The 24,810-nt window shown below is 36.4% G+C and overlaps 1 protein-coding gene across 18 annotated transcripts in view; it reads left to right on the top strand.

The window, feature by feature from the left end:
* PRKN (parkin RBR E3 ubiquitin protein ligase) overlaps positions 1–24,810 on the top strand; it is a 1,304,064-nt gene that overhangs the window by 92,530 nt on the left and 1,186,724 nt on the right. For 14 of the 18 annotated variants that reach the window (XR_014248121.1, XM_082404600.1, XM_082404595.1 and 11 more), the window contains exon 2: positions 20,359–20,458. The exons of the other annotated variants lie outside the window; for them this stretch is intronic. Coding sequence is in view for 13 of the 14 variants with exons in the window: in XM_082404600.1 (XP_082260726.1) it covers positions 20,425–20,458 (34 nt within the window). In the remaining variant the exon portion in view is untranslated. The remainder of the gene's footprint in view (positions 1–20,358; positions 20,459–24,810) is intronic. 18 annotated transcript variants of the gene reach the window in all.

Genomic DNA, 24,810 nt, shown 5'->3' on the forward strand with positions numbered 1-24,810 from the left:
ATCAAGGAATAGTACGTTATTTAAAACATTATATAAAATTATACTGGGATATAGCATAATAAATGTGCAAATATTACCTTTATATTTGGAAAAAATATAAAATGTACCATAAAAACACCCTCCTTAACATTTATTAAATTGTAGGACATGTATAAAGTGGGATGTATACATTCATTAGAATGAATGAGGACTGTATGAGAGATGCCCATAATATATTGCTTAGTGAAAGAAGGAAACTGTAGAACAATAAGGGTAGAGGAACCATTTATTTTAGATATGCTTTAATCTGCTTGTTTATCTCACTTTCTGTCTGCCTATCTATAGTGTGTACGTGTGTGTATATAGTGTATATGTGTGTGTGTTTATATGGATGGAAAAATTCAAAGAAGGATAGATAACAGTTCTACGTTGCTGCGTTTCATGTATCTAATAGTTTTTTAAGTAGAACAACCTGAAAACACAAGTATCCAGGTTTGGTCAGATTTGTCATCCATCCAATCTAACAGTGGCATCAAGACTCATGTGTTAAAGTCGTAGTTTTCCCTTTTAATGTTAATTATTAAGGGATTTATTTTTAAACATCCTAATTCCTCTGAGTAGTTAATTCTAAAGTTTACATTCCTAGGCTATTTACGTATTTTCAGTTTAAACCAGCTCTTTGGAGAATGGAATCATCATGTTACTGTTCAGTATCTAAGGTAGTGTATGCATTTTTTCTAAATTTATTTTGTCTGTGTTATTCCAAAAGAACTCTAGTCAAGCTGCTGACACCAGAACACACCTTAGTTGTACCTGCCCCTTTGTTCGTGCTGTTGCCTCACACATTTTAGGTACAACTTTATAAAGGGGGTTATTGAAACATTTCTGTTATGGTTGTCATTATCTACCTTCACAGTAAATATTTACTATGTCTCTGCGATGTTAACACGATATAGCAATATATCAAGGGACAAGAGTAGAATTAATTTATGAAATTAGGGCATACAATTAAGGTGCAGGAGTTATATGCACATATGGGCTATGGATAGAATAATAGATAAATAGGTTCTATTTCAGGCTCTGTTCTTAATGAGTTGTAACCTTAGCAAAGTCCCCTTGAGCCTGTTTTTTTCACCTGTAAAATGAAAGTTACTCAAGATCAGTGTTTTCAAACTTTTACAAAATAGTATCTCACAGTAAGAAATTCATTTTGCATCACTATACTGTATGCTTGTGTTTGTGTTTACTTGACAGAAAAGTTTCCCAACACAATATTTGCTCTTACTACATGTAATATTCTGGTATTTTCTATTTTGTTTTATTTATTTTTTAAAAAACTCTGCGACTCATTAATGGGTCAGGATTTATACTTTGAAAAGGACTGAACTAGATATGTTCAAGGTCCATTTTGTCTGAAACATTATTTGATTCCAAGAGTCTAAAAGAATGTCACCTTCATTTTAAAATTTGTTTTTAAAAAAATTAGTCATTATGTAGCATTAAATCAAGATTCATTGGTGTAATAAAATCTAAGTGTATTATGTATTTTAATGTTACTATATGGAGAATCCTATACTTTTTTTTTAACATCTTTATTGGAGTATAATTGGTTTATAATGGTGTGTTAGCTTCTGCTGTAAAACAAAGTGAATCAGATATATGTATACATATACCCCCATATCTCCTCCCTCTTGTGTCTCCTTCCCACCCTCCCTATCCCACACCTCTAGGTGGTCACAAAGCACCAAGCTGATCTCCCTGTGCTATGCGACTGCTTCCCACTAGCTATCTGTTTTACATTTGGTAGTATATATAAGTCCATGCCACTCTCTCACTTCGTCCCAGCTTACCCTTCCCCATCCCCGTGTCCTCAAGGCCATTCTCTGCGTCTGTGTCTTTATTCCTGTCCTGCCCCTAGGTTCTTCAGAACCACTTTATTTTTTTTTTTTAGATTCCATATATATGTGTTAGCATATGGTATTTGTTTTTCTAATCCTATGCTTTTTAAGACCTTGGGATGACCTGGCTATCCCTTCATGGTAGCTTTCTAATGCTCTGAGAGAGTTTGGCTTTCTTACTGCAAAGGAACTTTGGACACCATGTATTGCTAGAGTATTGGTTTTTCTCTCCACTGTAATATCCCCAAAGCCTAAAACAAGATGTTTATCTTTTTGATAGACAAGCAATTAACTTTTGGAGGGAATTTAAAGGCAGTAAAGCACATCTTTTAGGACATTGGAAATAAATAGGAATTTCTGACAGGCAAACATTATAGCCTTGCATTTGTTATGTTGTAGCTAAAGCTATGTCAGCATTTTTATTATAAACCTGGGGATTATCAGTCTGCATTAAAACTCTTTTTGGACTGAGGCTTATTTAGATTCAGAGCTTGCTCATGAAGAACATTTGCTTTCCTGCACAAAGGAAAGTAGATTTGCTTCTGCTTAACTCTCTAAGAGAGAGATGTGTCTGGGCTGACCATATAATTATATAAATAATAAACATATTTGATTTATTATAAGCTAACTCATTGATTATTAAAGTACATTATTTAATGTAAAGCAATGTGGAAACCGGTTTGGCAGCATAGTAACTGAGTAGGGCTGAAAATAATTGTTTCTGACGAAGTAGTACTGTAATGGGTTTTTGGCAGTTGTCAGATAACTCACCATTATCTGTGCCTTGGTAAGATTGAATACACACTTCATAAGATCCTCTCCTTAAGATGTTGAAATTTGAGTGGCTGGTGATTTTCTGTCATCCCTATCCTAAAATGTACTCCAAACAGTTTAAAAAATGATTTCAGTTTTAGAAAGAAAGAGGAATAAAACAGTATTTTATTTTTATTCACATTTAAACATGAAGACACTGAAGAAAGTATAATGTTTAACATTAAGAGCATGGGTTTAAACCCTGGGTCTACCAATTTGCAGTGGGTGTCCTGAGAAAATGCCTCCAAGTGTCTGTGCCTCAGATTTTTCGTGTGTAATAAATACTGACAATGATTGTGCCTGTGTCTTTGGGCTGGTGTGAGGTTTAAATGCACTAATCCGTAGAGAGCCTTCAGAATGGTGCCTGGACATATTAAGTGCTCAATAAGTTTTAGGTAGTATTATTACTTGTTTGTTATTAATAGTTTTATATTTCATCATAGGGTCATAAAACCAAAAATTCATTTTTACATTACAAATCTAACTTATAATTCACTTTGTTATAAAGCAGAAACTAACACACCATTGTAAAGCAATTATACTCCAATAAAGATGTTTAAAAAAAAAATCTAACTTATAATGCCATTACATTAAAAATTTAAAAAAAATCATCCAAAGGTTCTAGGTAGGTCTCTCCCATATACTATTTTCTTGTCATTGTTGTTGCTTAATAATACACTTGTGACCTGGTCGTTGCAACTTAATAATTTCAGAAAAAAAAAAATGTAGCTCTTATGGAATAAACTCTTGGTCTTTAAGTGTGAGAATTCTGTCTTCCTAGGAGATTCATTTAAAAGTCTTATTCCTGCTGATGTTGCTGACTTTAAAAAAGCATTCCTCTATTATATTGTGAAGTATAGCAAAGGAAAATGCTGTTACATAATGTATATGTCAAGGTATATCAAAATAGTGGTATATTATGTAAGGCTTTCTCCTGCTTCAATTCAGAGGAATGGCAATTTTGTGCTATATAAATAAATTGATTGATAGAAGATAGCAGGAAAAAAACATATTGAGGCTCAGATATGCTTGGCTACACACCATCTCACCTGTATAATATAAGAATGGTGCAGTTACACTTTAGAAACTATGTAGTAAGTATATTACAGGAGGGGGGAAATTATAAATGTACAGGGTATCATGGAACAATTATATACGCATCACTGGGATGTAGTGTGCCTTTTATTCTTTTTATAAATAGTATATGTGGATTCAAGATGGCGTAATAGAAGGACGTGTGCTCACTCCCTCTTGCGAGAGCCCCAGAATCATAACTAGCTGCTGAACAATCATCGACAGGAAGACACTGGAACTCACCAAAAAAGATACCCCACAGCCAAATAAAAGGAGAAGCCACAATGAGATGGTAGGAGGGGCTCAATCACAATATTATCACAAGAAAATCAAATCCTATAACTGCTGGGTGGGTGACTCACAAACTGGAAAACAATTATACCACAGAAGTCCACCCACTGGAGTAGTGAAGGTTCTGAGCTCCATGTCAGGCTTCCCAATCTGAGGGTCTGGCAACGGGAGGAGGAATTCCCAGAGAATCAAACTTTGAAGGCTAGTGGGATTTGATTGCAGGACTTCGACAGGACTGGGAGAAACAGAGACTCGACTCTTGGAGGGCACACATAAAATAGTGTGTGCATCAGGACCCAGGGGGAAGGAGTAGTGACCCCATAGGAGACTGAACCAGACCTACCTGCTAGTGTTGGAGAGTCTCCTGCAGAGGTGGGGGGCGGCTGTGGCTCACCGCAGGGACAAGGACACTGGCAACAGAAGTTCTGAGAAGTACTCCTTGGCATGAGCCGTCCTGGAGTGCGCCATTAACCCTACCACAGAGCCTGTAGGGTCCAGTTCTGGATTGCCTCAGGCCAGACAACCAATAGGGAGGAAACTCAGCCCCACCCATCAGCAGACAAGCAGATTAAAGTTTTACTGAGCTCTGCCCACAGGGTAACACCCAGCTCTACCCACCACCAGTCCCTCCCATCTGGAAGCTTGCACAAGCCTCTTAGATAGCCTCATCCACCAGAGGGCAGACAGCAGAAGCAAGAAGAACTACAGTCCTGCAACCTGTGGAAGGAAAACCACATTCACAGAAAGATAGGCAAGATGAAAAGGCAGAGGGCTATGTACCAGATGAAAGAACAAGATAAAACCCCAGGAAAACAATTAAATGAAGTGGAGATAGGCAACCTTCCAGAAAAAGAATTCTGAATAATGATAGTAAAGATGATCCAGGACCTCGGAAAAAGCATGGAGGCAAAGATCCAGAAGATGCAAGAAATGTTTAACAAAGACCTAGAAGAAGTAAAGAACAAACACCTAGGAGAATTAGAGAACAAACAAACAGAGACGAACAATACAATTACTGAAATGAAAAATACACTAGAAGGAATCAATAGCAAAATAATTGAGGTAAAAAGAACGGATAAGTGACCTGGAAGACAGAATGTTGGAATTCACTGCCGTGGAACAGAATAAAGAAAAAAGAATGAAAAGAAATGAAAACAGCTTAAGAGACCTCTGAGACAACATTAAACGCACCAACATTCACATTATAGGGGTCCCAGAAGGAGAAGAGAGAGAGAAAGGACCCGAGAAAATATTTGAAGAGATTATAGTCGAAAACTTCCCTAACATGGGAAAGGACACAGCCACCCAAGTCCAGGAAGCGCAGAGAGTCCCAGGCAGGATAAACCCAAGGAGAAACATGCCGAGACACATAGTAATCAAATTGACAAAAATTAAAGACAAAGAAAAATTATTAAAAGCAACAGGGGAAAAATGACAAATAACATACAAGGGAACTCCCATAAGGTTAACAGCTGATTTCTCAGCAGAAACTCTACAAGCCAGAAGGGAGTGGCATGATATATTTAAAGTGATGAAAGGGAAGAACTTACAACCAAGATTACTCTTTCCGGCAAGGATGTCATTCAGATTCAACAGAGAAATCAAAAGCTTTACAGACAAGCAACTGCTAAGAGAATTCAGCACCACCAAACCAGCTCTACAACAAATGCTAAAAGAACCTATCTAAGTGGGAAACACAAGAGAAGGCAAAGACCTACAAAAACAAACCCAAAACAATTAAGAAAATGGTAATGGAGACATACATATTGATAATTACATTAAATGTGAATGGATTAAATGCTCCAACCACAAGACACAGGCTCACTGAATAGATACAAAAACAAGACCCTTATATATGCTGTCTGCAAGAGATCCACTTCAGACCTTGGGACTCATACAGACTGAAAGTGAGGGGATGGAAAAAGGTATTCCATGCAAATGGAAATCAAAAGAAAGCTGGAGTAGCACTACTCATATCAGATAAATAGACTTTAAAATAAAGACTGTTACAAGAGACAAGGAAGGACACTACATAGTGATCAAGGGATCAATCCAAGAAGAAGATATAACAATTATAAATATATATGCACCCAACATAGGAACACCTCAATACATAAGGCAAATGCTAACAGCTACAAAAGAGGAAATAGACAGTAACACAGTAATAGTGGGGGACTTTATCAGCTCACTTACACCAATGGACAGATCATCCAGACAGAAAATTAATAAGGAGACACAAGCTTTAAATGACAGAGCAGATAGATTTAATTGATATTTATAGGATATTCCATCCGAAGGCAGCAGATTATACTTTCTTCTCAAGTGCACACAGAACAGTCTCCAGGATAGATCACATCTTGGGTCACAAATCAAGCCTTGGTAAATTTAAGAAAATTGAAATCACATCAAGCATCTTTTCCAACCACAATGCTATGAGATTAGAAATAAATTACAGGAAAAATAACGTAAAAAACAGAAACACATGGAGGGTAATCAATGCATTCCTAAATAACCAAGAGATCACTGAAGAAATCAAAGAGGAAATTAAATAATACCTAGAGACAGGTGAAAACGAAAACATGACGATCTAAAGCCTATGGGACGTAGCAAAAGCAGATGTAAGAGGGAAGTTTATAGCAATACAAGCCTACCTCAAGGAACAAGAAACATCTCAAATAAACAATCTAACCTTACACCTAAAGGAACTAGAGAAAGAAGAACAAACCCAACCCAAAGTTAGTAGAAGGAAAGAAATCATAAAGATCAGGGCAGAAATAATTGAAATGGACACAAAGAAAACAATAGCAAAGATCAATAAAGCTAAAAGCTGGTTCTTTGAGAAGGTAAACAAAATTGATAAACCTTTAGCCAGCCTCATCAAGAAAATGTGGGAGAGGACTCAAATCAATAAAATTAGAAATGAAAAAGGAGAAGTTACAACGGACACCGCAGAAATACAAAGCATCCTAAGAGACTACTACAAGGAACTCTATGCCAATAAAATGGACAACCTGGAAGAAATGGACAAATTCTTAGAAAGTACATCCTTCCAGAAGTGAACTAGGAAGAAATAGAAAATATGAACAGACCAATCACAAGTAATGAAATTGAAACTGTGATTAAAAAACTTCCAACAAACAAAAGTCAAGGACCAGATGGCTTCACAGGTGAATTCTATCAAACATTTAGAGACGAGCTAGCACCCATCCTTCTCAAACTCTTCCAAAAAATTGCAGAGGAAGGAACACTCCCAAACTCTTTCTACAAGGCCACCATCACCCTGATGCCAAAACCAGACAAAGATACTACAAAAAAAGAAAATTACAGTTCAATATCACTGATGAATATAGATGCAAAAATCCTCAACAAAATACCAGCAGGCAGAATCCAACAACACATTAAAAGGATCATACACCATGATCAAGTGGGATTTATCCCAGGGATGGAAGGATTCTTCAGTATGCGCAAATCAATCAATGTGATACACCATATTAACGAATTGAAGAATAAAAACCATATGATCATCTCAATAGATGCAGAAAAAGCTTTTGACAAAATTCAACATGAATTTATGATAAAAACTCTCCAGAAAGTGGGCACAGAGGGAACCTACCTCAACATAATAAAGGCCATATTTGACAAACCAACAACAAACATCATTCTCAAGATGAAAAACTGAAACCATTTCCTCTAAGACATCAGGAACAAGACAAGGATGTCCACTCTCGCCACTGTTCTTCAACATAGTTTTGGAAGTCCTACCCATGGCAATCAGAGAAGAAAAATAAATAAAAGGAATACAAATTGGAAAAGAAGAAGTAAAACTGTCACTGTTTGCAGATGACGTGATACTATACATAGAAAATTCTAAAGATGCCACCAGTAAACTACTAGAGCTAATCAATGAATTTGGTAAAGTTGCAGGATACAGAATTAATGCCCAGAAATCTCTTGCATTCCTATACACTAACAACAGAAGGTCAGAAAGAGACATTAAGGAAACAGTCCCATTCACCATTGCAACAAAAAGAATAAAATACCTAGGAATAAATCTACCTAAGGAGGTAAAAGACCTGTACTCAGAAAACTATGACACTGATGAAAGAAATCAAAGATGACACAAACAGATGGAGCGATATACCATGTTCTTGGATTGGAAGAATCAATATTGTGAAAATGACTATACAACCCAAAGCAATCTACAGATTCAGTACAATCCCTATGAAATTACCAATGGCATATTGTACAGGACTAGAACAAAAAAATCTTAAAATTTGTATGGAAACACAAAAGACCCTGAATAGCCAAAGCAATCTTGAGGAAAAAAATGGAGCTGGAGGAATCAGACTCCCTGACCTCAGCCTATACTACAGAGCTACAGTAATCAAGACAATATGGTACTGGCACAAAAACAGAAATATAGATGAATGGAACAGGATAGAAAGCCCAGAGATAAACCCACACACCTATGGTCAACTAATCTATGACAAAGGAGGAAAGGATATACAATGGTGAAAAGACAGTCTCTTCCATGAGTGGTGCTGGGAAAACTGGCCAGCTACATGCAAAGGAATGAAATTAGAACACTCCCTAACACCATACACAAATATAAATTCCAAATGGATTAAAGATCTAAATGTAAGACTGGACACTATAAAACTCTTAGAGGAAAACATAGGAAGAACACTCTTTGACATAAATCACAGCAAGATCTTTTTTGACCCACCTCCTAGAGTGATGGAAATAAAAACAAAAATAAACAAATGGAACCTAATGAAACTCTAAAGCTTTTGCTTGGGAAAGGAAACTATAAAGACAAAAGACAACCCCCAGAATGGGAGAAAATATTTGCAAACTAATCAATGGACAAAGGATTAATCTCCAAAATATATAAGCAGCTCATGCAGCTCAATATTAAAGACTCAAACAACCCAATCAAAAAATGGTCAGAAGACGTAAATAGACATTTCTCCAAAGAAGACATCCAGATGGCCAAGAGGCACATGCATAGCTGCTTAACATCACTAATTATTAGAGAAATGCAAATGAAAACTACAATGAGGTATCACCTACACTGGTTAGAATGGGCATCTTCAGAAAATCTACAAACAACAAATGTTGGAGAGGGTGTGGAGAAAAGGGAACCCTGTTGCACTGTTGGTGGGAATGTAAATTGATACAGTCACTATGGAGAACAGTATGGAGGTTCCTTAAGAAGCTAAAAATAGAATTTCCATGTGACCCAGCAATCTCACTCCTGGGCATATACCCAGAGAAAACCATAATTCAAAAAAACACATGCACCCCAGTGTTCATTGCAGCACTATTTATAATAGCCAGGTCATGGAAGCAACCTAAATGCCTGTCGACCAACAAATGGATAAAGATGTGGTACATATTTACAATGGAATATTACTCAGCCAAAAAAAGGAACGAAAGTGGGTCATTTGTAGCGACGTGGTTGGATCTAGAGAGTGTCATACAGAGTGAAGTAAGTCAGAAAGAAAAAAACAAATACCATATATTAACGCATATATGTGGAATCTAGAAAAATGGAACAGACGAACAGGTTTGCAAGGCAGAAATAGAGACACAGGTATAGAGAAGACGTGTATGGACACCAAGAGGGGAAAGCCAAGGGTGATGGGGGTGGTGGTGGTGGGATGAATTTGGAGATTGGGATTGGTATATATATGTATTAATATGTATAAAATAGATAACTAGTAAGAACCTGCTGTATAAAAAATAAAATAAAAATTGAAAAAATAGTATATGTGCTATATATTGAGGAAATAGCAATGGTAGCAACAGGAGTGGGGCAGAAGTTGGAAACATTGCTAAGTTCATTTATTCACCAAGTTTTGAATGAGTATTAGGAGCGAGGTGTCTTAGGTGCTGGAGTTATAAAAATAAGTAAGCAGTTTTCCTTGTCCTCAGTGGGCCTACTATCAGACAAATAAATAGTTATTTCACCATGTGCCAAGTGCTATGGGATAATCCACAGAGCAAGATCTTCACAAGGCAGTTGGGTCGGGGGTCGCATCCAGAGAATGTGGGTAGATGGGTGTTAGATAACAGAAAGAAAGCCTATTCTACTTTCCCAGAAAGTAAGGCCAGGAGGATAAGTTTGCATGTAATAATATTTGTAGGTTTGATAGCAGTAAGTGGTGGTGTTCCTGGATGATGGCTCTGGCTTTGAATGCACAGGTATAAAATTGCAGGGAGTAAAGTTTTATTTCCATACTAGCAATAATAAATAATGTCTAAAAAATAGAGCAACCTCTTGTTGTTTAGGTCCAACGAATGCTTACATTGGTTAAGTATGAATTTATACTCTGCTGATTTGGATCGTAGGTATTCATTAAGTGCCTTCTGAATGAATGAATGAGTGAATGCAGAGTGTTAAGAGTATGTTAATTAATGAACAAACCAAACCTTTTCACTCAGATGCTCCCTGACTAGCTGGGCGTTATATAGTTCATTCTTTTTCTCTCTTTTCTTTCCCATCTTGGTTTTAAATTGTATTTACCAGTTCCTCCAAACCAGATCTTATGCTAGCATATTTGGTAATTAATTCAGGGTGGCATGTAGGGAGATATTAGTTACTATCCTTTCTAGATGACATATGCAATGAAACATCTGCTTTAGACTAATAAAACTCTAACCCAAAGAAGGATTTCCGAGGAGATCTTTGACCTTGGCTGGGGTTGGGTGTGCATTGCTCAGCTACCTTCCATGTTCTCACCAGTCTCTGCATTTGTGTGTGCCTGCCAGGGATGTTCATAGTTAAATCTATTTGGGCCTAAAACAAATCCTAATGGAAATTGGATTTAATGGAAATTGAATAAACCAAATTTTGGAAGGTGGCCTGAACTACATAACAGTATGGAAACTGAAATTCTTGGAATGTTAAGTGTACCAGTGTAAGATTAAAATATTATGTGGCGACTGTAACTAGTCAAGTCAGAGTAGCACTAGTAAACGTTCTCAAAATAAATATATTTAAAAGGTACAGATCATTCATTAAAATGACTTTTACATTTAGGTTATATAACTTTCTAAGGCATATTTTGGTTGGAGAATTTCTTTTATATGGGCTGACAAAGTGCAATGAACTTGGAGACAAAATAAATTATACTATTGTTACTTGAAGTACATGCTAATATTTTGCAAGAAGCACACTTTTATTGTTGTTTTTAATCATCTCATTAAGACATAATGATCTTTTTCCAGCTGAGGTGTCTAATTACTGCCATATCCAATAGTCTGTTACTTGGTGAGAATAAAGCAAAAACCCACCATGGACACATCTTGACTATATTCTCATTGCATAGAAATGGAGTAGACACAGAGTAATTGTTAATTACATTTGTGGAGCATTGCCTATAGTCTTCACTGAGCTCATTTTCTTTTTGTACAAACAGGAGCAAAACCATCTGAAACATCTATATGGCTCTTTTTTTGCTAGGTATCTCTTAGTTTTTTGAATACAGGCTTGAGATTTCATCAGTCACAGTTCACAAACGTAAAATAAATGAATTGTCTTTGTAGATTCAAAACTTGATATTAAAAGCTCAGACACGTCTTCTTCTCCCAGTAAAGTTTAGTGTCTAACCTTCCCTTCATGAGCATTCATTTGATGTAGACAAGATTTCCTCTTCTGCTATTAATCCAGAGGTCATCCTTAAAAATATTCTTATGTTTAAAAATTTATGTACATATTTGGCATTTATATATTTGATGTGTAAATACAAATTTAAGGCATAATTTAAATATATTCATGGTTCTAGAGATTTAACAAGTTTTTGCACACATATATTAGAGTACATATAAATTAACATATTTGATATAAACCATTTTACAAGGGCCATTAAAATATTTTTAAAAGAGAAACTAAAATGGTTTGTAAAGCATAAAATGTGACCCTTGGCCTGATTTTGCACTTAGGGGCTATGACAGCAAGCTTCCTCCATCAGGAATTGCAGTCACTATTTCACTTTTGTCATCACAATAACACTTGTTTAGGATTTCTCAATACACTTGGAAATAAATGCAAGAGCTACTTCTGTGTCCATCCTGGTCAGTCTTCTTTCTACCTTTTTGAGTGATATGTTTCCATGACTTACCACTTTCATCCATGCCATCGCCACCATCATCTCATTAGTCTCCATTAAGGTAAGAGACATTCAGGTGACTCACTCTGAAATTGTCAGGCTATTTAATTACAAAATTCAGATATATCTTACATGTTCAGGGGGTGTTAAACTGTGATTAGATTGTTACTATAGGAGAAGATGAAGAAGTATTATTGCCAGGATCTTTTGACACCCACATATACTATAGATATATGTTGAAATGCAAAAAGTATTCTACCTAATATACAACATGAATTTTTGAATAAATTGTATTTTTAATTTTTACTATTCCTGCCACTGCTGAACCCAGGGGCATCGTTCTCTTTGTTCATATTATCTGTATTCTTCCCTGAACCTTCTTAATAATTACTATCTATTCTTTTAAGATCTTGACCTTTCTGTTCGTGACTCTTCAACAGAACATGCTAAATAATGCACAGTGATTTTTTTCTCAGATAATGACCGTAATAGTTAGATGGTATTTTTAGTTCTGTCACATCTAGCATTTCTTTAATCAAATCCCTCATACTTGGTCATCTTACATTTTGACCTCTAAGGCATTTTCTCTAGCTATCCATGTATACAATGACACATCTTCTCAGGAAGGATGACATTTTTTCATTTTTTTCTTAGAGGAGTTGCTTTATGTATATTTAAAAGCTCAAGCATTGTAATTGTTGGTGAAGAGATAGAAGCAGTTGTTGCAGGAATCAGTTTTTATCAAGATTCAGTGATAATCTTCAATAAACAGCCACAAGAGTTTTGCAGGGCTGTTTATACTTGACAGGCCATTTTACTGATAAACTTCTGCACCTGTGCCTGGCTGTGAGGGGACACAGGGAGTCTGAAACATAGCAAAGGCGATTTTCCAGAATTATTACAAAAAATCTAGTTTATCAACAAGATAATTCAAACTGAATGTAATACAAGATTGAAATTAATATCATTGGGTCTTATTCAAATTCCCTTAAATTAATAATTGAGTCTTAACCTCTCTTCCCTGAAAGGCAGATTTACTTTATTTGGTTGGATAAATCTACAGTTATTTCTTTCTCTCTCTTTCTCAGTATCTCTCAATATCTCTCTTTTAATTTAATGCCGGTGCTTTTAAGTGCAAGAAATGTCTGGTCATCATGGTTGGACCTTGACTTTGGAGACTGATATTCCTGAGCTTTACTACTAACCCTACAAAATGTCAGATTTTAGGTGAGTTAGTTTATATTTCCAAATGGCATTTTCTTAGTCTATAAAATGGAAATAATAGTAATAGTGCCCCCCTCATGGGCTGGATGCTAGGATTAAATGATAGGTCCTCTTAGTATTCATCTTAGCCTCTTTAACCTATATTTTGATAGTAACAAACTTTCAGGGTTAGAAGTAACCATAAACATTTTACTTTCAGGGGATTATAGGTCAGTGGGGAGAGACTATATGCAAACCTACAATTTAATTATCCAGTGGTATAAAAGCGTCCAAGCAGCCTAGACGCTGGCCTACCTAGCGCCAGGAACAGGTGCAGGCGATCTTTGTATCTCCACGAGTTCCCTTCCCCCACCCTTCCCAGTGAGCACCAAGAAGCTCACGCTAATGATCCTGCAAGAGCTTACGCTAATGATCCATATTCTTCCGTTTAGGGAGCATTTAGAAACCCTGGTGCCTTGAACCAAACTGAGCATCGTCACCTGAGGGGAGGAATCCGGGGCTGTGCTGTGCGTCTCTGCCTCTGGGATTCCCATGACCTAGGAAGCTGCTCTCCCCATTGTCAACACATCTAAACCTGCATCTGGCTTGGTCCTTCCAGGAGAGGAACTTTGGCAGATATTCTATCCTAGGAGGCCTCTAAATAGCACAATGGTCTTCTTTTAACTGAGTTAAAATTTGTTTTCCTGTGACTTCCAAACTCTGGTCCTGGTTCTACTCTGGAGGCCAAACAGAATAATTTGTGTCCTCTATATACATTCTTTCAAATATTTGAAGATTTTCAATCTTGTCTTCCTTTTTTCTGCACGTTTATGTACATTAATTTGTTCATTTGTACAACAAACATTTACTCTGCACCTACTGTGTACTAGGTGTTGGTGACAAAACTAAGGTGCGGTCAGTCCCTGACCTTGGGGAACTTTGCCTCAGTGGGACATATTCCTCATGTGACATGATTTTAACACTCCGTCATTAACCTGGCTGTTTTTCTCTAAAAACTTTCAGTTCACGTGTCCTTCTTGAAATGCAGCACCCTAGAACCTGAGGTGTGCTGTGATAGCACAGGGTAGATTGTCTGCTCATTTATTCTGCGTTTTATACAGTCACTACACACCTAAGATAACATTTACTCTTTTGATGGTCATACACTGTGGATTTATGTGAAAGCTGTTGTCAGTTAATACCTAATCTCCTTACTTCCCAGACTTGTAAAATTGTTTTTTGAAACTCAAGCACAGTTATTTCTATTAAACTTCATCTTGATAATATCAGCACATTGTACCAAACTCTGAATTTTGTATTCTTATTCTTTCATCCAAATATTTGAAAAGCAATAACATGCTTTAATTTGTCATTGATACACATTGAAGAGAACAGGGCTACGCACACCCTGTAGCAAAAGCAGAGCCTTTGCTTAGTGTTTCTTTCTTTATTAATCATATATACAGCACTGGTGGTCTTTAAATAATATTTATTTACTTAAGCAATCTTATAGTGCTTTTGCCGATACATATTATAAAAAGATTTACCACATTATTTCTCCAAATGAGGCCTACTTTTTACAATAAGTTTTTTGATTTATTTAAAAAATCTGTTTCTTAGCGGAATACAAAGTTAATTATGATTATACTCTATACTAACTTTACATCTACCCTTTGTAAATATAGTATGCATATGGTATTATTAAAACTTTATTCTAATTGCATACTTTTCTCATTGAACCTATGTACATATCATGATTTATTTAGTATAAAATCTTGAATGAATTAAGCATTCCTGTTATTGAGATGTAAATTGCACAGATTTTAGTATAGTCCTTGTTCTTTTGGAAATAAAAATGCTAAGATGAAATATTGCTGATCTGGATAGTAATATAATCCATTATGAAAATTTACTGTTATTTTGCTGCTACTGGTCCTGTCCTTATTGTAAATGGAGAGGAAGCTTTTTTGAGGGCATCAAATACCTTAGGATACTTTTCACTTTGCAAACCCATCTTACTCTGTTGCTATGGTTACCGTTATACCGCAGGGCATCCTTCATTCAGGTATAAATTGTTTTATACCTTAAAGTTACTTGTTAATACTCTAAAATCTGTGAACCTGCTGAGGAATTATAGCAGGACACGATTGATTCCATGTTTGAAATAGTGATGTCTAAACAGCAGAGTAGCACACTCATTTTAACCTTATTAGTAAGCAAGAGTGCTAGAGCTATTTTTTTTTTTTTTTTTTTTTTTTTTACAAATGGAATCCTGCATATGAGAGAACTGTGGTTCATCATGGTTAAGAGCCTGGATTCTGGAGCAAGTTGCCTGGGTTCAGATCCTACCTCTGCTACTAACCATGTCTGTGACCGTGGGTGACTTACATAACCTCTCTTTGTCTCAGTTGTGTGGTGATTAAAGGGGAATAACAATAGGGCCTACCACACAGGATTGTTGTGAGGAATAAATAGGTTAATGTTTGCAAAGCATTTATTTTATTTTATTTTTCCTCTGTTACTATTTCACAGGCTAGTTCTTCAAGTCTTCAGAGGACTAGTGTAAGGCAAAGCAAGGGACAAGTGGAGTATCAGAAACATTTGTGGTCTGGGGACCATAGGACCGTGGCTTAAATTGGCTATTCTGGCCCTTTTTGAAATTCATGACCCTGTGAAATCAAACTCTAGGAGTTTGATCCTAACTAAAATTTGATCAAACTAAAGGAGTTTAATTAGATTAGCTTACATTTCTTCCTAGCTTTTACTTTTTCTCTGAGATGGTGGGTGCAGAACTAGTGTCTCTTCCCAGCATGAAGTGCTTCAAGGCTTCCACTTTCTCACCCATGCTGCATTTTCTCCACAGTATCATCATTGCTCCGGTTATATCAGGGAGAAAGCCTCACTGTGAGGGAGGCAAGGCCATTGCTCACCCACTCCCCAGAAACCCTGGAGACCACCTTCGCTGTGCAACTGACCTACACCCTGCTGACCTTCATTCCTGAAGAGTTGGATACTTCCTCCTCCTGATCACCCATCCATGCTTTAAATCACTTTGCCACTCACACTTCCGCTGCATAGCCAGCAGAGTCTCCTATATTCTCAACTTGTCCTCCTAGTCTTAACTCAATCCTGGTGCTCCTCTGAGGTCCTTCATTCCCTGGGAGCCTTGTCGAAACACGAATATTAACACTCCCAGAAAACTCACCCTAGGGCCAGGACTTGGGATTGGTGACTTTTTTTAGTCCGAATTTCTGCTTTTCTGTGCTCTAGATCCATGTATCTATCTATTTGCCTTTGTGACTTTCTACACTTACATGTCTCAAAGGCACCTCACACCCCATATGTCTAAGATTAAATTCAGGACTCTCTCCCACCCTTCCACTTCCCAGTAGGGTTCTCTTCCAGCATTTCTGTTTCAGATGGCTATACTGTTCAACCATTTACCTGGGAATCTGCCTTGCAACTTTTCTCTTACCTCAGTATCAAATCTGTCATCAAATCTTGTCAATTTTACCTTTCATCTCTAGGTCTCCATTTTATACATAACAGTCCCTAGTCCAGTCAACCATCTTTTCTTGACTGACCTACTTCAGTGAGAGGCCCTGGATGATACACTGATTAATCTACCAGCTGGTTTATCCACATCCATTCTGATTCTTCTCCAAACATTCTGTTCATTGTCATCTAATTGATCTTTCCAAATCAAATCTAATCTTGAATAAAAGGTTTTGCTGATGGCCTTGGAATCTAAGATTCACAATAAACTTTGAATCTGTGCATTTGAACTCAGTGGCATTTCAGTTGCATAAAATTTTTGTCACTGCATATAATCGTATTTTATGAGACAATACATTTTAGAGTCTAAATAATTGGCTTAAATATGAATGCTTAAAATAGAAGCTTTTGGCAAGTCTTGGTTGATCTTTATTTCTGGCTTAAGAAACTTGAAGTGTCTATACTAGACATTGCAAAATGTTTGTACAAGGCAGTGTGATATGAATATATCATTTTGACACTCTGTTTTCTTTCTAGATGTTTATTTGCTGTTTGAGTATAATAAATCATTGCTCTAGTACTCCACATGTATCTGTATATAAGTATATGGATAAATAGTTCTTGCCCAAAATGCCGTTTTTCTTACCCTGTTTTTTTTAAGGTAACTTCTGGCTATGATAATTTATTTTTAATTAGTTACATCAACCTGTTGTAAAACAATTATGTAGTTTACTTCACTATCTGGACTTTTTAGTAAGAATGTTTTGAATTACTAAGGTAAGTTCAAGTTTTAAATTTATTTAATTATACCAGGGGATTGAAAGCCTAGGTTTTCTGGTCCTATAAAACCTCGTTGATGTTGACAAAATTCCATTGCTATTGAATTATATGGCTAACACAACACGTAGGTCAGTAAAGTTGTCAGTAATCTTAGTCAACACTCCCTTGGGTTTTGGTGTAAAATAGTTCTTAGCGGGGGAGATGTGGGAGACCAAAAATCTATCAAGAAGTAGGGTGGAAGTAGGTTAGCTAATCTTGTCTATTCCTATTGACCCTGTTGCCATTTAGTCTATATTTTTACCTTCATTTTTAGAGTTAGAAAGTTTAACTGAAAAAAAAATAACATGTACCTGGTGTATTATAAATATATTAAGCTGAAAGTGAAGGACTCTGTATCACCTATAAAAGGATACTGAGAAGATCACTTTTGGCTGGTAATATATACTTTATGATTATGCATCTATGGGTGAAAAGTCAGGGTATTGAATTCAGGTAGAATGAGGTGAAATGTTGCCTAGATGAACTGAACATGCATTTGAAAGAGAGGACATATTTCCTAAGCAGTTGCACTTTTGCCGCAGGCTGATAAATAGTGGGGTGTGGAATCGATTTCACCATTGATCTGAAAGATAATCCTTTTTGTGGCAATCTTGTCCTGGGGTTTTTACTGTCAGAGGTGAAAATTAATAGCAGAGTCTAAGTAAAAAAGGAGACGGGAGAGGAATTAAGCCTATGGGGAAAGTGCTGTTATTTGTCTGTCACACAAGAGCTCTTACACCAGAGACTTTGCATGTGGGGGTGAAAGGAGGGGATAGAACATGTACCCCGAGAAGATTTTGTTCCATTAATTGCCAGAACTATGCTCCAACATTTACTAATCAATTATATTTACTATTATACATGTGGAGATAAGAAAATATAGGGTGGATGGTAATTTGACAGGCTCTTCAAGGGTGTATAGTGCCTTTCCAATCAATATTTTGTACTTCATGCTAGCTTGACCAGGGGAGGCAAGCTGAAAGTGTGGAAAGCTATGGGAAAGCAGGGTATTTGACTTGGATGGGTTTTATTCTGTACTGGCCATGAAACGAATAAGGATTACCACAAGTGCCTCCGGAAACCCACAGGGAGATCATGCTGGGGTGCAGTTAAAACAGTGCTGGATGATTCTTTCTGAGGTGGAAATGAAGAAAGATTTTGCGTTCTCATGCCCAGATTTATTAAAGCAGGTACTCTCTCTGTTCAAGGAGCGGTACCGAAGCTTTCCTATTAAAAGAGGAAAGGTTACTCTAGTCAGACAGGCGTGGTTGCTCCAGGCTCAGGATTGTCCTCTGGTCTCGTTAACACCTGTCTGCGGGTCAGATGGGGATGGGGGGAGGTGTGGATTCACGCTGCTGCACAGTGTGTGTGAGCCTCCCCTTGGGATCCTTGCAGCGTTAAGGATCCGAACTTACAAGTACCTCACGAAACACTCTGATATCTCTATCCTCTTAAATTCGAGTCTGTCTGTGGGGGCTGGCGGATATCCCTTAAATGGTTTTCTAACAGGTTAATCAGCCTCCCTAGGATCCCTTTCAGAAAAGTGACAGCCTTTCCATCTGCTGATGTCACAGGTGGGTGGTTTCCAATGTGCTCCACTCTCAAGCAACTCTCGAGTTTTATACATCTGAGTGTAAAGAAGATATGGGGTGTAGCTTTGGGGTGTTTTTAAACCTTTCTTCTTCTTTTGTGATTTCAATGACTGTTCATTTTTATCCTTTCAATAACGTTTATTAAAGAGAATATTTTAGGTGCTGCTTCGCTTAGAGCAGGAGTCTGCAGACTTTTTCTGTAGGGGCCGCATAGTAAATATTTTTGGCTTTGTAAGCTATAAGGTCTTTGTCCCAACTACTCAGCTCAGCTGTTGGAATGTGAAAGCAGTCAGAGCCAATATGTAAACAATAGGTGGGGTTGGGTTCCAATAAAACTTTAATTACAAAAGGATTTGGTTTGCAGGCTGTAGTTTGCTAAACTCAGAAGAAAAGCTGAGGGTAAAATGAGTATATTTTATTCAGAATTTTCAGTGATTAAGGCTGGAAGACTGTGGTTCCAACTGATGTCACTTAGTAGCAAAATATGTAGAAATTCGAAGACCTTCATTTTCTAGGTGTTAACTGCCATTTTTAACTGCTGTACCTCTACAGCCTTAATAATTCACAGTTGAGGAATTCCTCACTGAACAGTCATTCACAGGGACAGAGAGATTTCCCAGAGTGATCTACAGTTCATTCATGAGAAACACACTGCCAGCCAAAAGAGCAAATTCTTTGCTACATGTGAGAACTAAAGTTTGACACTAATGACAGTGCATCCTGGGGCTTCAGGGAGAACACACTTGTCAAAATAAGTATTGAGGAACCCACTGGAGTTTGGAAGCTGGACTAAACCTTCGCAAGGATGAGGTCAGCTGTGAGTCCCAGGAAGTACGGAAATGACACAACATGGTCCCAGGAACTCAGCAGCCTTTAGCTTGTCCACTGCCAGGCAGAGAACACCAATTTGCTTCTCCCATTGCTTGCTAGAAGGCTACTATCTACTTTTTGCTTTAAGGATGGCATTTTAACTTTGAGAAAAGTTTGATTTGTTTATTATTAGGTACATATGAGCTTGTATTTATTCTCATGTGAAATGTGGAAGAGAGGTGCAAGATTCTGTATTTCTATAATTTCTAGCCTGCCTCCACTACCATCATTCAGGACCCCAGCTCCTCTAACCTGGATGACCACAGCAGCCTTCACATGCATCTTCTCGATCCTGTTTGGTCCCACGCTGGTATGTGTCCACTTTGCAATCAGAGTGATGATTCCAAAACACACGTGGACCTGTCTCATTCCAGGTTCAAGTCTTTAGTAGCTCCTCGGAGTCTTCACAATAAACTCCTAATTTTCTAACACCTCCTGCGTGGCCCTGAATGTTCTGGTCTCTGCCCATCTCTCTGGCCTCACCTCCATTACTCCCATTTCCATAGGTTAAGAGAGAAAACTGCTGAAATGAACACAAATAATATAGTTAAATACAATGAAGTATACCTTTATAGTTAATTTATTTTTTAATTAATAGTTAACTATTAATTTTTAATTAATAGTTAACTATTTGGACTCAGAACACTGCATTTCTTGAAGGCCACATGTGTGTGGTTCCTGGAGTTAATAATCTTTCTGCACTAACACTCTATGACCCTCTTGTCTGTAGGGAGGCAAGAAGGGGATTCCCTATGTATTCAGCTTCCTTTCCTTAGGAAGTCAGGCCTTTCACTGGGCTCCTGGTAGAGATCATTCTCCACTTAGCCTTCTCTACTGTCCTCATTTTAAAACCATGCCTCATAGTAGGACTATAGTTAAGTCTAAATGCTTGTAGGATTCTGTCAAAAGGTAGATTTGCATAGCTATTCTAGTACACTCAGATACCTGGTTTCAGCCATTAATATAATTTAAAGTGTGTAGATTCTCTTTTATGGTAGAAAATTCATAAGACATCAACATTAACATTGATCATAACAGTTTTCTGCTTTAGTTTCTATAAAGAATGATTTATTCAAGAGAAAATACTTAATTGCTTTACTTCGGTGTCTAGGAAGTTATTGCGTGTTTTTTTTTTTTCCTCCTGAGTGTCTGTGTTGCACACTTTATGGAAATATTTGAAATATTATGTGGATCTGCTTCTTAAGGTAAATATACAGTAGGAAATACCATGTTTTAATAATCGTTACCTTTCACTCAATAGACATGATTAGCAAGAAAAATAACAATGAAATATTTTACATTTGCAGTCTGCCTTTGAAATATTGAAACATAATTGTGAAACATTTATAAGTCATTGAGTGACCTGTGGAAAATATAAGCAAGAAAAAGAAAAAAAATGATAATTCAGTTATTCTCCTTTGGCTTTGACTATTTCATGGGGAAGGCGTGGATATGAGTGGTTTTTATAACTACAAGTTAGAGCAAAATATTTAAATTTTTTTGTGTATGTTGTTATTTTACCTTTTGTTGAGATATCTACAGTTTTGACTTCTTGATATCTTTGTGTTATGACATAGTCTCATTATTCAAGCAGTCCTAGGCAATTAAGATTTTTTCCCCAAATGTACCTTAGTTTCTAAAACAGATTTCTCAGAAATAAGGTATTTTGTATTAATTTAAAAGTTAGACATATTAGGACTTGATTATGGCATTACTAGATAAATATTGATGAATGAGCCTATGTTCTTTACTATGAAATAAAAATCTAATAAATTTTTATTTGTTAACACTAATATCTGTAATTCAAATGGAACCTCTTCCTTAAAAGTGAGTTAATAAGTGTTATTAGAACTCTGCTATATATATGAGCAAATGTCCAACCTTAACTCCCTCCTTTCTGATCTTTTTAAAATGATTTTTATTTACTTTTAGGTTAACATTAAAAATATCCTTTCTATTTCAAATATAGCAGTGTATATAGTAACCTAAATGGGAAAAGAACTTGAAAAAGAACAGATAAATGTATATATATAACTGAATCACTTTGCTGTACACTTGAAATGAACACATTGTTAATTAACTATACTCCAATATAAAATAAAAATTTTAAAAAATCCTTTCTATTTCAAATTGACACTTTATTCAAATAGAGTAGCACCAAACATATAAAAAAACATGATTTCACAATTATTAGAGTTAAACCCTAAGGGGAAAAATCAAGTTATTATCATGTTTTAAATTTTTTAAAAAGTTACCACTTTTTAAGATAACTTAATTCTGAACAACTTTTTATTTTTGTTGCAGGGTTTATTGCAGTTATGTGTCATGCACTTTTCTGAAACGGTCTTCAAAAACTGAAAACAATTTCTAGGACATGAAATACTCAACAAGACCATAATAAAAGCATACAGAAGTATTCCCACATAATATCCAAAATATGTCATGGTCAGTAATGTCAGTAACGTTCAGTAACGTTTCAGACTTGGGCCACTGTATTTTTTAGAACAAATTTCATAGTAAGAATTTGAGATGTGGGCATTTTATAACTAAGTGAACTTGGATGGCATGTTCATTTTATGCTTGCTGAATGCCCCTAAGTAGCCTAGTTAGTGGAATAGTCTATGTAATTTGGTTGCCATGGAAATCATGCATTTTTTCTTGTTGTTGTAGAGACTGCAGAATGATCAATAAGACTTTGAAGCATAAAAATATATCGTATTAGAATAAAATTCTGTAGTAGTATCCTTTAAAGAGAAAAAGGGAGTGTATAAAATTTCCAGCTGTTTGAAAAGGAACTTGTTTATGTATTTTAAAAATGAATGATAGGGGTATCATATCATTTTGGCATGCACTTGCCCATAGTAGGCTTGGCTGGTTGTGCTTGTCTCTGAGGCCTTTCTGACTTTACCTCTGTGTTCCTGCACTGTTCTCTTTTACTTCATAATTGACCTTTTTTTTTTCTGTTTTGTATGTACTTGTTTTTCACATTCAGACATTGGCAGAACTCACTGTAAGCTGAGATGACATCTAGCACACTTCCCCTCCTCAGGCTCCTTGTCATACTTCTTGGTGTCCTTCCACAACTGGTCCTGCATCACACACTTTTGACTGTAAACAGAGTTTAGAGTTTATGTCCTGTGGGTTTTGTAATGGTGATGTGTTAGCTACTTTTAAAGTTTCTTTACATACATTCTGAGATTGTGTTGTATTTCATTCTCTTAGAGCTCTTACCATTCATAGATTAATATTCTTCTTATAATACTCAAAGGTAATTTTTTATTACATTGAAATTTTCTCTTCATGTCCCACTCTTTTACTTCTCCTGAATTTTTTTTTTTTTAATTGTTTTAGTTTACACAAAGCTGTGAGTTATGGTTGAAGAGAACCAAGGTATTTGCTTGGTTTTATTTCCTTATCAAGTAACTATATGTCCAGGGCAGAAAATAAATCATACTTTTTTTGGTGACACCTACTTTATTCCATGTAGATCCTGAAGCTGTGGTATTTGGAAACAGGCTGATGATGTGTAAATAGGCAGATGACGATCAGTCCTTTAAAGTTTCAAAGGATGTCTCTATTGGGGCAAAATGATTATGGATGGATCCCACCATAAATCAGCATATTACTCAACTATAAAAACCCTAAAGGAGCTGAAACATGAACAGTGAACCAAATAATCATCACAGAGCAGAATCTCAAGTAGTTGCCAGAAGATGTATTCCTGAAACAACTATTCATAAAATGTGTTTAATGAATACATGGATAAATATGTCAGCTGTGAAGCTTTTAAACAAATATTTGCTATTATTGGGACCTCATCTTCTTTCTCTTATCATGCTTTTTTTTTTACATCAGTAAAACAATTTCTAGCAGTTAACTAGATCTAAATTAGAATGTGGGTCAAAAATCACTAATTTTGATTATTCCTACAAAAGGAATTAGTACTTATTCAGTTCATACTTGCTATATAATTGTCAAAATAGTTATCATTCATAGCAGAAATATTTTAAATTGCTGCTAAATTAGCTTAACTGAATTTTAACTTAAATCCTCAATGTACTAAGTTCCTCAAAGTAAACGCCTCATTCCCATCTTACTGATTTTGAAGAAAGAGCTACTATTTAGCTGATATTTAGTATTAAGATTTTAGAATACATAGAAAAGATAAACAGGAATCCAATAAAATGTTCCATTTAAGTCATTTGTGTCCTTACAATAATACTTTTTAAATTGCATCATTCTACATGTATATTTCCAGCTCTGTTTGCCTCTCTGTGTCCCTTGCCATTTGTAATGATTTCCTAAGAACCATTTGGATCTGGATGCGTCATCTCAGGCTGGTTTACTTTTTAGCACACAGCCTGACTTAGGGGCCTCATCATTTAGAATCTAGCCTGTGCTCAATTCAAAGTGCCCTTAGAAGCAGGTGACTGCTTCTAAGATATCATATGTGGTGACTTTGGAACTAGTATAGCTCCTGAGTTGAGAGGCTAGTTTTTGTGAGCTATTCCTGCATGGTCAGAATGATCATCAGGCTCTTGTGTGTCCCAAAGGTGTGCTCCCAAGCGGCATGTTGCACCTGGGTGTGCATGTGGATCACAGGGTTGTTCTTGATCACTGATTCACTCATAGCAGAAAGTTCTCAAGAGCAATGATTAAAGT

Source organism: Balaenoptera borealis (genome assembly GCF_965194805.1).
Source record: "Balaenoptera borealis genome assembly, chromosome: 9".
NCBI lineage: Eukaryota > Metazoa > Chordata > Mammalia > Artiodactyla > Balaenopteridae > Balaenoptera > Balaenoptera borealis.